This window comes from Mobula birostris, chromosome 11, assembly GCF_030028105.1.
Source record: "Mobula birostris isolate sMobBir1 chromosome 11, sMobBir1.hap1, whole genome shotgun sequence".
In the NCBI taxonomy this organism is placed as follows: domain Eukaryota; kingdom Metazoa; phylum Chordata; class Chondrichthyes; order Myliobatiformes; family Myliobatidae; genus Mobula; species Mobula birostris.
In genome coordinates, this window is record NC_092380.1 from 12670494 (window position 1) to 12684655 (window position 14162).

The window sequence follows — 14162 nt, forward strand, 5'->3', positions numbered from 1 at the left end:
CAGGCGGTCGTTTGCCGTAGACCAGGCTGGCATCTGACCTCCAGTGGGTCATTTGCCGTAGACCAGGCTGGCTTCTGACCTCCAGCTGGTTGTTTGCCGTAGACCAGGCTGGCGTCTGACCTCCTGCGGGTCGTTTGCCGTAGACCAGGCTGGCATCTGACCTCCAGTAGACCAGGCTGGCATCTGACCTCCAGTGGGCGTTTGCCGTAGACCAGGCTGGCATCTGACCTGCTGTGGGTCGTTTGCCGTAGACCAGGCTAGCATCTGACCTCCAGTGGGTCGTTTGCCGTAGACCAGGCTGGCATCTGACCTCCTGCGGAAAAGGTTATGCCCAAGGCATTGGAGGTTCAACAGTGTGATTTTCCCCAGATTCCATTTCACTCAGTGTGACGCCCAGGACTGATATGGCGTGAAAGAAACCAAAGAGCAGCATTGAACAGGGGAACACAGTCTCCAGAGTTCCTGACATCTTTCAATGTGATCTGGCAGAGAAATTGTCCTCCTGTACACTAATAACAAGACCAACGGGGGAGTCCACTTGGCCCATCAGGTCCAGGCTGGCTCCTGCCATGCAATCCCCTCAGTGCCATTCCCTCCCTCCTTATTTCCCTGCAGCTCTGTGAATAATTCTCTCTCTGGCTGGTTTTCCAGGACTTCTGACTTCAGTTTCTGTGGGCAGCCATTGCTCCTGATTTTAGTTTGGTTTTCGCTCTCTCTTTCTCTCTATATATATTTCTATCTCTTTCACTGTCTTTCTATCTTTCTCTCTATCTCCTTATCTCTACCTCACTTTCAATCACTCTCTCTATTTGTATCTTTCCCTCTATTTCCCTTCTATCTCTCTACCTCACTCTCTCTCTCTACCTCTATGTCTACCTCTCTCTTTCTCTCTCCCTTTCTCTTTCTATCTCTATCTTTCTCTAACTCTCTCTATCTCTTTATCTCTCTTTCTCTATATCTCTCTTCCTCTATCACTATTTCTATTTCTCATTCTCTCTATCGCTACCTCTCTCTCTCTCTCCCTGTCCCCCGCGCCCCAACGGGGAGCAGATACATTGAGGTGGGGACAGGGCAGTGGGGCAGCAGAGGACAGGTGACAGGGAGTGTGTGTGTATGTGGGGGGGGGGTGGGAGGGGGAGAGTGAGGTGACACAGAGTGACACGATGTGACGAGGAGATGGGGAGTGGGAGTAATGAGTAATGGAGGAATGAGGAGTGGGTGTTGGAGACTGGAGTGATGAGGAGGGCAGTGATGGGGAGTAGGTTAACACAAAGTGAGGGATGTGGGGGGGGGGGTAGTCAGGAGGCCCGTGGGTATCCTGCCACTGAAGTTAGTTTCACTTCCACCCCTCCCGGCACACCGAGTGGTCATGTGTTAAACAGTTTACAGTTCCTACCCCACAGGCCCCCATCCCTGCCTACTCTGACTGACCAGCCCTTGGGAAGCTGCTGTTGGTCTGACCGACCTGGAGTTGGGTGAGTTGCCGCGGGCAGTGAATGGGACTCGGGCACAGCCTGAACCGGACGTCCAGGCTCTCCCATCCCATGAGGCCTCCACAAGCTCAGCAGCAGCATTTGGTGCCCGAGCCAGCAGTTCCTTGCACTCTATATCGGCGCTGGAGATACTGAGTGGCGGCAGGACTTCGAACCTTTTTCAGCCCAAGGGTGTGGTTTATAACAAGGGGGACCAACTCTGCTGGCGTTGGGCGGGGGGGGGTGCAGAGCCGGCGAAGAAGTGGGTATGTCCTGAGTGTGGGATTATTGAGGTGGGGGAGCGGGAACAGATTTTGAAAAAGTCACCCTGATTGGGGTAGCTTTGCTTTTGGGTTTAGTGATGTTTGGGGCTGTGGGTTGGATCCAGTTGAAATGAAAGGTGCCAAGGATCTGAGGGAGGTCAGATCCTAGCAGGAGGTGGGGGGGGGGGGGGGGGATAGTGCACTCGGAGAAGGAGCAGCGTGGAAGGAGTGGTGGCTTCTGTGGCCTGGACTATGGATGTCCAGCTGGGCTGGAGACAGTTCTCTGAGCTCCTGTGTTTTCAGAGGCCTGACTATCCCAGGCTTGGAAGGTGGGTGGGGGAGGGGTTTGCAAACAGGGTGGGGGGTGTCAGTGGGGTCAGAGCATTTTTTTCTCGGTCTTCCTCCAGCTGCTGGGATTCGTGATTCACAGTGAGAGGTTTAGGAATCCAGTCCATTGCCTCTTTCAATCCCAGCCTCTCCATCTCCAAGTCACAGAGAGATACAGCACAGAACCATCACCATCACCCATTTATTCTCTCTAGTCCCCTAGTTCCCAGCTATCCGTGAACACACTCGACCATACATAAAGGGTCAATGAGACCCCTCCTTTGGTCGGGGTCAATCATGGGTGTCACGTCCTAACTATCTACATGATACACAAGCCAGGGTGATACAATATGGAGGTGGGGGCCTTTTGCCCATCCAGCAGGCTCCACACCTTCACACAGCTAATGAACCTGAAGGAACAGCAAAGACTAATACAGTTCGGCCAATACACCAGCAGCGTTGAACTCAACACAGGAAACTCTGGCTCCAGATATTTCTTCAGGATTTACTCCCGAAGCCAGAGGTTGATAAAAGCATAAAGCAGCAAAGGTTTGAGATCCGAATTTCCCTTCTCCTAGACGAGCTGCCAAGCACAGCCGATGAGCTCCATCTGCCTGAAGCAATTGGTTTTAGGGCACCAGCAACAGACCGTTGCCCCATCTCCTGTCAGTTTCTGCCAGATCGAGTAGCCAAGCCACACGATTATCTGATCAGATGTACCTGCTTTTCATTGCACTATAATTTTATTTATTTGTTATTTAGTGAGACAGCGTGCAGTAAGCCACACCGCCCCTGACATACCCGATCACTGGACAATTTACAATGACCAATCACCCTACCCAGCAGGACTTTGGACTGTGGCGGGAAGCTGGAACACTTGGGTTGGTGGGGAAGAATCCCACACATTCCATGGGGAGGAGCCGGAATTGAACTCTGAACTCCAGATTCCCCCGAGCTACGCTACTGGGACAGTCATATTTCTTATGTACTTGCACACATTTAATAAACTTTACATTGACTTTGAGTCCAAACGCGACCCAGAAGAGCTGGAAGTCTAATGGATGGAGCAAGGCCCCGCCACTCATTCCCAGCTGCCCATTCACCTGCACACTGTTCCCTTACCTGTCTCACACTGAAACAGTCACCTTTTCAGTGTTTTCAACCTCCCCACTCCTGCCTCCACAGCCAGCCTGAACTGAACAATATTAGAACATAGGCAGGGTAAAGCTGTGTATTTCACAGTAACACTGGACAATAACGATTTCACTTCCTGAATACTTTCAGGGGTGTACCTTATGGATTTTGGGCTGCTGGTCATGAAAGTTACTTTGAAATTTCCCTATCGCACACCATTTAAAAAATTGCCTATATTTGTTATTGCAGTTCATAATTCAAGTCAGAACCACCGATGCCAAGATTAAGGAAGGCATTCTTGTTGATCCACAAATCAATCAGGTCAGCAATGACAGGCAATTCAAACAACTTCTAGTGGGACCAGAGAAAATTGCATGGAAGGCATTCACAGATGTTGCTGAAAATTTTCTTGGCAACTACAGAGCACAAACTACGGGCAGCTGGTTGACAACATGCTTCAAGCTTATAAAACCATGAAGTGCAACATGTCATTAAAGATTCATTTTCTGCATTCCCATTTAAACTTCGTCCCTGCATATACTGGCGCTGTCAGTGACGAGCATGGTGAAAGGTTTCACCAGGACATTGCGATCATGGAGAAGCAGTATCGGGGCAACTGGAACCCATCAATACTGGCTGATTATTGTTGGACACTTAAGCACGAAGCCTCAGACACTGAGTACAAATGAAAATCATCAACAAAACATTTTTAACTTAGTTGAACTACTGCAAAGCGTCAGTACCATTATGCAATTAAATGCATTATATTCAATAAAAGCTGATTTATTGTTTCTCCAAATTCCTACATGATACAAGTAATCTGAAATTATATTTGTGTTCGGCTTTAAGTGGTCTATCATAAACAAAAAAAAATTATGAGGAAGCAGCACTTTTGAAAAAATTTGTTGTGCAGTGTAACCAGAAACAAAATAAACCATAAAGTGTTTCACAACAACCAGATACCTTCTGGCCACCAGACCCAAGGAGCCACATATCCCACAGGTGGAGTTATAAATCATTTATAAATTTTATTTTTCTCTTTCATTCTCTTTGGCTTCCAGTGTTGGTCTGACTCTCCGACCTGTTGGGTGTGAGAGCAGAGACAGTGGCTCAGAGATTCTCCGGGTGACAGGTGATCCAAGAAGCCATGTGTGAGATAGGTGGTGTACAGTCAGTGGTGAGGCGGGGCTAACCCCAGGCTGCTCATGGCTGGGTGCTGCCTGCTGCCCCTCGTGGGTAGATGTGTTGCACTAACTTCACCCAGTGCTGGAACATCTCATCCTCAAACCTGGAATCCACGCCGGTGAGCTGAAGGTAGAAGGACTTGTGTGACACCAGCTTCAGCCGCAGTCGACGGTTCTTCTTGTCGTAGATAGAGATCTTCATCAGCTTCAGAGGAAAAAGTCTAAGAATCAGGGGGAAAGGATTTAAAGGCTTGCAGGGAATAGACACATAGACCTGGAGAATATACAGGGACCCATCATGAGCTCATGTCTACTTGGCCCAGGACCAACTTGGTCAACCACCATCCAGTTTCTCCCCAACTGAGGTCTTGCTTCACACACACACTATTTCCACATTCATACAGCACTTGGCATGGAAAACTTGATCCCGGGAAGTATCACTGACAACTAATCCTAATGTCAACCCAACTTCCTCCAGTGCCTTTTGGGTTGCTGGAAATTCCAGTATCTGCAGTCTCTTGTGTCTCTGGCCCAGTTTATGCTGAATCTAGTCCAGGAACTCTGGCCAATATGTCCTTCCAAATAACCCAAGAGTTCTTCCAACTGATCCAACCATTTCCTATTTGAATCAGCAGGCCACTTCTATCCTGGTCATTCTCTCTTGTACCCCCCTCCTCATTTGGCAGAAGATAAAAAAGCATGTACCATCAGGCACAAGAGAAGTATTTACCCCAATGTTATCAGACTCTTGAATGAACTTCTCATACAACTAAAGATTGAGCTCTTGATCTCCCAATCTACCTCAGCGTGACCCCAACACTTTCTTTGTCTGCCTGCACTTTCTCCGTAACTGGAATACTGTACTCTACCTTCTGTTCTATACCCCTGTCTACAACCTCAGTGATTCTGCATCGGATGCAACCAAAAGCTGTCTCAGTACACGTGATAGTAATAAACCAGTTACCCAGTTACCACATCTCCTGCCAGACCAAGAGATTGTGGAGCCTGTAAATTACGTAAACGCACATTCATTATGAAGTCAGTGATCTGGTGATGTGTGGTGTGAATTGGTCAAATCCATTGGATGGCTGGTTTCCCAAGGAGATTCTGTTGGGTGAACTGGTCACTGGATCATATCTAATGGATTACCTTTAAGATCCGGTATATGTGAATATCCTCCAAGAGGACCACAACCTTGTTGTAGGGTTTGAAGGTTTGCGTGCCTCAATGACCCGGAGAGCTATATTGGCTGGAGTCAGGACTTTATGCTTTAGCTCTGGGTAAGGTCATCCATGCCAAACAGGTCAAAGGGTAGAGGCCAGGCTAAGAGTCGTCCACTGGTCCTCCAGGCTCAGGGGTTCAGGTGATTGGTCAAACAAAACTGTTACGGAACTGGCAATGAAGAATCCTTCTACATCTGAGTGCGGCAGTATCCCTGAGTCTCCATCCGGGAGTGACATCAGTGAAAATCAAGAGGAAGCTATTGACACAATTAAGGAAGCCCCGAACACCGCCAGAGATTGAGGACCTTCACTGCTGCCCTAAACACCAGCGGTGTAACAGGCAGGAGACTAACACGATATACAGATAAGCTGGACATTCATGGAGATGACTGGAGGTCAGATTCAGAATCAAGTTTAAGATCACTGGCATATGTCGTGAAATTAGTTGGTTTGCAGCAGCAGTACATTCCAACACATAATAATAAAAACTATAAATCGCAATATGAAGTACAGTTATATATTAAAAAATAAGGTAAGTAAGTCGTGCAAAAAGATCAGGAATCTGATGGAGGAGGGGAAGAAGCTGTTCCTGAAACACTGATTATGTGTTTACAGTAACGTATTGGGAGAAATGTACATAGATCATAACCAGTGACATTGAGATGGGGTTTCACTTTAAGAAAAGTGACGTGATGACATTATTAGGTAAAGAGTTTTAGCATGCTTTTGTGTGTAAGTTTTGGAGTTCAACAAAATGTGTTACGGATTTCATTGAACATCAAATGCCTCACTTCATTTTATTTGTCTTCAGGCTCCTATACCTCCTCCTTGATGGTGGCAATGAGAAGGGAACATGTCCTGGGTGTTGGGGGTCCTTACTGATGAATGCTACCTCTTTGTGTGTCACCTTTTGCAGGTGGCCTGGATGTTGGGAAGGCTGGTGCCCATGATGGTTCTGGCTGAGTTTACAACTTTCTGCAGCCTTTTCCAATCCTGTGCAGTGGCCCCTCCTTACCATTTGGTGATGCAACCAGTTGGAATGCTCTCCACAGTACATCTGTAGAAAGTTGCAAGTGTCTTTGGTGACATAACGATTCTCCTCAAACTCTGAATGAAATATAGCTGCTGTCATGGCTTCTTTGTAGCTGCATTGATATGTCGGGCCCAGGATAGATCCTCAGAGATGTTGACACCCAGGAAGTTGAAATTGCTCACTCTTTCCACTTCTGATCCCTCAATGAGGATGACCATTCAGAAGCAGCAAGTGGAAATGAGAAGCTCAGTCTAGGGCCTTCCTCTATGGCAGATACAGTGGAGATGACCAAGCTGCAGTAGACTTCTGAGATGTTGGACATTGACTTGACCACCAAATATGCAACCCCACATGGGCGGGGATCTATTTCAGCTGGACCCCATCCAATCAGGGCTGTCTCTCAGGCCCGACAAGCCTCTCACACCAACCTCTCTCATTTATGGCAGCCTGTGTCCAAGGACTCAGGAACCCCACCTCACTCATAAGGTGACAGCATACCAGCGGGCAGCAGCCATTGTCTTGGGGCAGCAGCACCTCATGCCTGAGGGGAAGTTCTCGCTTGGAATTGACAGAGAACACTCACCCAAGGTGTTTGAAACCTTGGTGTCTTAGTGACATTCCAATGTCCCAGTGGTTGAGAGGTTGGTCTTGACTAGACTGAACTTCTGCCTCAGCAAAGACCTGGATCCATTGCAGTTTGCCTATCGCCACAATAGGTCAACAGCAGACACAATCTCAATGGCTCTCCACACAGCTTCAGACCACCTGGACAACACAAACACCTACGTCAGGATGCTGTTCATCGACTATGGCTCAACCTTTAATACCATCATTCCCACAACCCTCATTGAGAAGCTACAGAACCTGAGCCTCTGTACCTCCCTCTGCAATTGGATCCTCGACTTCCTAACCGGAAGACCACAATCTGTGCGGATTGGTGATAACATATCCTCCTTGCTGACGATCAACACTGGTGCATCTCAGGGGTGTGTGCTTAGCCCACTGCTCTACTCTCTGTACACACATGACTGCATAGCTCAAATACCATCTACAAATTTGCTGATGATACAACCATTGTTGGTAGAATCTCAGGTGGTGATGAGAGGGTATACAGGAGTGAGGTATGCTAACTAGTGGAGTGGTGCCGCAGCAACAACCTGGCACTCAACGTCAGTAAGACGAAAGAGCTGATTGTGGACTTCAGGAAGGGTAAGACGAAGGAACACATACCAATCCTCATAGAGGGAACAGAAGTGGAGAGAGTGAGCAGTTTCAGATTCCTGGGTGTCAAGATTTCTGAAGATCTAACCTGGTCCCAACATATTGATGTAGTTACAAAGGGGCAAGACAGTGGCTATACTTTATTAGGAGTTTGAGGAGATTTGGCATGTCAACAAATACACTCAAAAACTTCTATAGTTGTACTGTGGAGAGCATTCTGACAGGCTGCATCACTGTCTGGTATGGAGGGGCTACTGAACAGGACTGAAAGAAGCTGCAGAAGGTTGTAAACCTAGTCAGCTCCAACTTGGGTACTAGCCTACTAAGTACCCAGGACATCTTCAGGGAGCGGTGTCTCAGAAAGGCAACGTCCATTATTAAGGACCCCCAGCACCCAGGGCATGCCCTTGTCTCACTGTTACCGTCAGGAAGGAGGTACAGAAGCCTGAAGGCACACACTCAGTGATTCAGGAACGGCTTCTTCCCCTCTGCCATCCAATTCCTAAATGGGCATTGAATCTTTGGACACTACCTCACTTTTTTTAATATACAATATTTCTGATTTTGCATATTTTTAAAAATCTATTCAATATACGTATACCATAATTGATTTACTTATTTTTAAGATTTTATTTATTATTATTATTATTATTTTCTCTTTGCTAGATTATGCATTGCATTGAACTGCTGCTGCTAAGTTAACAAATTTCATGCCACATGCCGGTGATAATAAACCTGATTCTGGTCAGGGCATGGAGGGATAAGGGAAGAAGGCAGGAGATTGGGGCAAAGAAGAAAACTGGATCACCCATGATGAAGTAGTGGAGCAGACTCAATGGGCCAAATGGCCTAATTCTGCTCCTATACCTTATGGTCTTTTCAAGGAGTGATTCTGTGCCAGCTGATGAGGTTTCCTGTGGCCCTCATTCAAGCTGTGAATTCAGAGACAGTCTGGACATGCTCATCAGGAGTCGAGATTGTTTAAAGGGAGACAGTGGCAACGTTTGGATGCAGGTCATAGCGTCCAGAGGTGACCATAACCAGGTTGAAGCCTGCAAAAGGTAGTGGTGAACAGAGAAAATCCTATCACAAGGTAGTGGATTCAGTCCAGTACATCATGGGCAAAGCGCTCCTAACCTTTGACCACATCTACGTGTCATAGGAAAGCAGCATCCATCATCAGAGATCCCCACCTCCCAGAATGTGCTCTCTTCTCATTGCTGCCATCAGGTAGAGGGTACAAGAGCCTCAGGACTCATGCCACCAGGTTCAAGAACGATTACTACCCCTCAACCATCAGGCTCTTGAACAAAAGAGGCTAACTGCACTCATGCCTATCCATTGAGATGATCTCACTTTAAGGACCCTTTATTTTGTTATTTCATGTTCTCGTTATTTATTGCTATTTATTTATATTTGCATTTGCACAGCTTGTTGTCTTCTGCACTCTGGTTGATCTTTCATTAATTCTGTCACAGTTACTATTCTATAGATTTGCTGAGTATGCCCACAGGAAAATGAACCTCAGGGTTGATTATGGTAACACATATGTATTTTGATAATAACACTTACTTTGACTTTGAAACCCTTTGATATTTAATATCCTAGGACTAGAACAAATTTGGGATCTGTGCAAGGGCGGGATGTGAATAACATAGACGGGTGTGTTCAGAGAGCAGAAAAATCAACTCAACCGAGCATCTTACCTCAACAGTTGTAAAGGGCTGTCGATGCCTGTCGGGAGCTTGGACCCTGAAGGTGAGACTTGCTTCAGGTTTCTGTTGAATACCTGCAGTTGTCGGTCACTGGGCCGAGCGATTAGCAAAACATCTGGGGTATAGAGTGTGGGGTCTGTGGAGGTGACTCCCATCGTTACCACGGTAACTCGATGATGGATATCACTCACATGCCCCTTTTTACTAACCTGTAATTACAACAAGATTGGCACTTATATAGCAGCCTCCGCTTCAAAAATCTTTCAAAACTCTTTGAGTGTTTTATAATGTTGTGTGTTGCTTTCATTTGCAGATTAAAACTGGACATTTAATTTAGGTTTGTATGAATTAAATCTTCAGATCCTTGACAATTATTAACACAATGGACAAAGTAAAGAATGCCCAGGCAATATACACTAAGTGGCCACTTTATTAGATACCTCCTGTGCATAATAAAGTAGCCACTGAGTGTATATTCATGGTCTTCTGCTGCTGTAGCCCATCCTGTTCGAGGTCAACGTGTTGTGTGTTCATAGATGACACCCTGCACATCACTGTTGTAACACGTAGTTATTTGAGTTACTGTCACCTTCCTGTCAGCTTGAACCAGTCTGACTATTCTCCTCTGACCTCTCATTAACAAGGCGTTTTCACCCACATGTATAGCAATGGATGTTTTTTGCACCATTCTCTGTAAATTTTAGAGACTGCTGTGTGTGAAAATCCCAGGTTATCAGTAGTTTCTGAGGTACTCAAACCACCCCATCTGGCATCAACAATCATTCCGTGGTTAAAGTCACCATTTCTTGCCTATTCTATTGTTTGGTCTGAACAACAGCTGAACCTCTTGACCATGTCTGCATGCTTTTATGCTGCCACATGATTGGCTGATTAGATAAAAAGCAGGTGTTCAGGTGTACCTAATAAAGAGTCCATGGAGTATACATACCAGTACATCTGAGATCCCTTGAACTTTTGTCATTTGAGTTAATATTCTGTTTGGGTTGTGGCAGAAAAGCAGACAAGTCTAGTGTGGTACTGGATAAAATCCAAAGTCCAACTATTCTTCTACGTCAGCCATTGTAAAGCAAGCACAATTACTGTGTTAGTCTCGGAATCAGATTTATTACTGTTGACTTATATGACATGAATTTTGTTGTTCTGCAACGGCAGTAGAGCGCAAAAGCATTAGAAAAATTTTCAAAAATCAATGCAGAATGAAAAGGAAAAGAAATAACGAGATGGTGTTCGCAGGTTGAATAGAGACACAGAGACTGCAGGTGTTGGATAAACCCGGTGGGTCCCTGTGAGAGGAAAAGAATTGTTGTTTGAGGCCAACCAAGTTACCTGCTTAGCCCATAAGACATAGGATTAGAATTAGGCCATTCAGTTCATCAAGTTCACACTGCCATTTCATCATGGCTAATCCATTTCCCTCTCAACCCCATTCTCCTGCCTTTCCCACCAAACCTTCCACACATCCTGACTAATCAAGAACCTATCAACCTCTGCCTTAAATACACCCAGTGATCTGGCCTCCACAGCTGGCTGTGGCAATGAATTTCACTCTGGCTCAAGAAATTCCTCCTCACCTCTGATCTAAATGGACTTCCTCCTATTCTGATGCAGTGCCCTCTGGTCCTAGACTCCCCCACCATAGGAAAAAAGCCTCTCCACATCCACTCTATCGAGGCCTTTCAATATTCAATGGGTTTCAATGAGGACCCCTCCTCACTCTTCTAAATTCCAGTGAGTACAGGCCCAAAGCCTTCAATTGCTCCTCACACAATAAGTCTTTCATTCCTGAAATCATTCTTGTGAACCTCCTTTGAACCCTCTCCAATGTCAGCACACCCTTTCTTCAATAAGAGGCCCAAAACTGCTCAAAATACTCCAAGTTAGGCCTCACCAGTGCCTTGTTGTTCAGCATTACTGCCTTGCTTTTATATTCTAGTCCTCTTGAAATGAATACCAACATTGCATTTACCTTCCTCAACTTTCAAATACCATTTACCTGCAATTTATGCACGTTACTTCGTCTATTGATGTGTAATTAATTTGTAGATTTAATTCCTACTTTCCTAAGTCATCATGTGTTATGTGTACTACAGTGCTTTACACCCTGGTGCAGAGAAACATTGCCTCATTTGACAGTATACATGTATATAGTTAAAAAAATGACAATAAACTTGACTTGACTTGACTTGACTTGACTTGGTGTTGGTCGGAGAAGACCGGACAGCAGCCACCCAAAGATGCTTTGCAGTGAAACTGGATGGTGACTGCTTACACCCGTCGGTCTGCGTCCATGGAGACACCAACATCATCTGTCTCCCTTCACTGACTCTCCGCACAAACCCCATCCTCTCCCTCACCCAGATCCCAATCCATCCCGAAGACGACTGAAACTTTTCCAGTGGCCACTTAAATCCCCTCACCCACCAGTCCCAGGTACAGCAACCTAGTGACTAGCACCAGCAACCAGGTTTCAGTTCCCTCCACTGTCTCTAAGGGGTTCTCCCCATGACCGTGAGGGTTTCTTCCGAGTGCTCTGGTTTCCTCCCACACTCCAAAAATGAGTAGTGGGCATCCTGTAGACGACAGACACTTGTGGACTGTCCCTATGAGAGATCTTGTGCTGAAATTTAGCACAGAGTGAAAGACAAACATCCTTGCAGACATATAAAGACCAAAACTGTACCAGGTAATCCAGGTGTGGTCCCACCAAAACCTTGTATAATTGTAGCAGGACATTCCTGCAACTGCATGCAAATGTTCTTGCAGAAATGACTAGCTCACCTTTGCTTCTTCACTGGACTCTGCACCTGCAGGTTTGCCTTCAGTGAATGGTGCCCAAGGCCATTCAGCCATTTTTGTACATCAGTATCTAGTTTGAAGCCTGACGGCCAAAGCCTGGGGGCCTGTCCTAGAGCTGGAGGACTGTCTGTGTGTGGGCGGGTGGATGGGAGAGAGCACAGGAGTTTGTGTTGCTGTTGTTGTTTTGTTGCTTGCTGTGTTCTGTGTGGTTCTGCCGAGCACTGAGGACATGCTACAGTTTGTTGGCACTGGCATGTGGGCCGACACTTGCGGGCTTCCCCCAGCAAATCCTTCAGTGTGTTGGTGCTAACACAAATGATGCATTTCACTGTATGCCCTGACGTACAGTGCTGTGCAAAAGTCTTAGGCACATCTATATCTAGCCAGGGTGCCTAAGGCTTTTGTACGTTTGTCAACGTGGAGCGGAGATCAAGTTTGTAAACCTGGTGGGGGCAAAGGGTGCTGGGAACGGCGAGGGTGGAGTGCCGCGGGAGGGGAGTGGAACAGGTGGCAGAGGAGTGCCAGGGTTGCAGGGTGGTGCAGGCACAGATGCACCCAGCCCTGAGACACAGGCAGGGTCATTTGATTCCGAACAATTGGGTTATTGATCATTACAGAATGTCTCTCTGATGCTTCCCACTCCCTCCCCTTTTCCCAACCATGATTCCCCTCTCCCTGCCCCCTTCCCACTCTCAGTCCACAATAGAGACCCATATTAGATTAGATTATTCTGATATAGATTAGATTATGAGGACACACAGTTCTCTTTTATTGTCATTTAGTAATGCATGAATATTGTTTCATTTCTTAATGCATGCATTACTAAATGACAATAAAAGAGGACTGCATGTCCTCATAATCTAATCTAATATTGGAATGAGGTTTAATATTACTCATGTATGTCATGAAAGGTTTTATTTTTTGTGGGAGCAATAAAGTGCAATATGTAAAATTACTACAGTACCATGCAAAGTGTCCAAGGCTATATATATATATATATACACACACATAAGACTTTTGAATAGTACTGTAGATGTGACAAATACATCTGAATCTGAATTATCTCTCCATCTGCCTCCATTTAAATAATATTCCCATCAAGATGGATGACTTCACATTTATTCACATTGTACATTACAAAAGCACCTCTAACATGCCCCACAGAGTACTGACTACAGAGCTGACCAGTCTGAGTGGAGCTCCACTCAGTGGTGATGTTTTCACCTCACCTGCACGAAGTTGCTTTCAAACACAGGGGCTGACTTGAAGAGCAAGAAGTCGCCATCATAAAGATGTTGCTGCATCTCTCCAGCATGCAAGGTTGGCGCAGCGCCGATGTCCTCAAGAAGTTTGTAAAACAAGTAGGATCTGATATCGAGTGTGGCCTTTTCTGAACTTGACAAGACGTTGGGATTTAATATAAACAGCACAGAATATTAATGATTCTTGACAGAAGTTTTTCAAAGATTGAGTCATGAGAGCTTTCAAAACCAGCTCCCCAGTGTCTTTGAACACATGTATCTGTTCAAAGTACATTAAAGTTCAACAGTTGTACAAATGAAAGGTATTTCACATTGGAATGTTCTCTCTCTGGTCTAAGCAGCATGTATTCCTAATGAACACAGCAAAGGCGATGCGTTCAACATCATTCAGACATCATTGGGAAAAAAATGGTGCTTCTTACTGAACTCCTCCGGTGGAGTTAATACATTGACAGTTTTCCAACTATGACATAAAGTCATGGAGCACAAAACAGGTCTCTCTGTGCCAGCC

At 45.9% G+C, this 14162-nt stretch overlaps 2 protein-coding genes across 2 annotated transcripts in view; one reads left to right on the plus strand and one right to left on the minus strand.

The window, feature by feature from the left end:
• Positions 1-3885, plus strand: part of LOC140205411 (tubby protein-like) — a 59224-nt gene extending 55339 nt beyond the window's left edge. The window contains exon 16 of the transcript XR_011887832.1: positions 3446-3885. The gene's annotated coding sequence lies outside the window, so the exon portion shown is untranslated. The remainder of the gene's footprint in view (positions 1-3445) is intronic.
• Positions 3886-4399: 514 nt separating this feature from the next.
• Positions 4400-13677, minus strand: LOC140205370 (Golgi-associated RAB2 interactor protein 6-like). The gene is made up of 3 exons (XM_072272965.1): positions 13619-13677; positions 9564-9781; positions 4400-4601 (listed from the first exon to the last, which is right to left on the minus strand). Exons 2-3 carry the CDS (start codon positions 9725-9727, stop codon positions 4400-4402), a joined length of 366 nt encoding a protein of 121 aa, XP_072129066.1. The 5' UTR covers positions 9728-9781; positions 13619-13677.
• Positions 13678-14162: the final 485 nt, after the last annotated feature.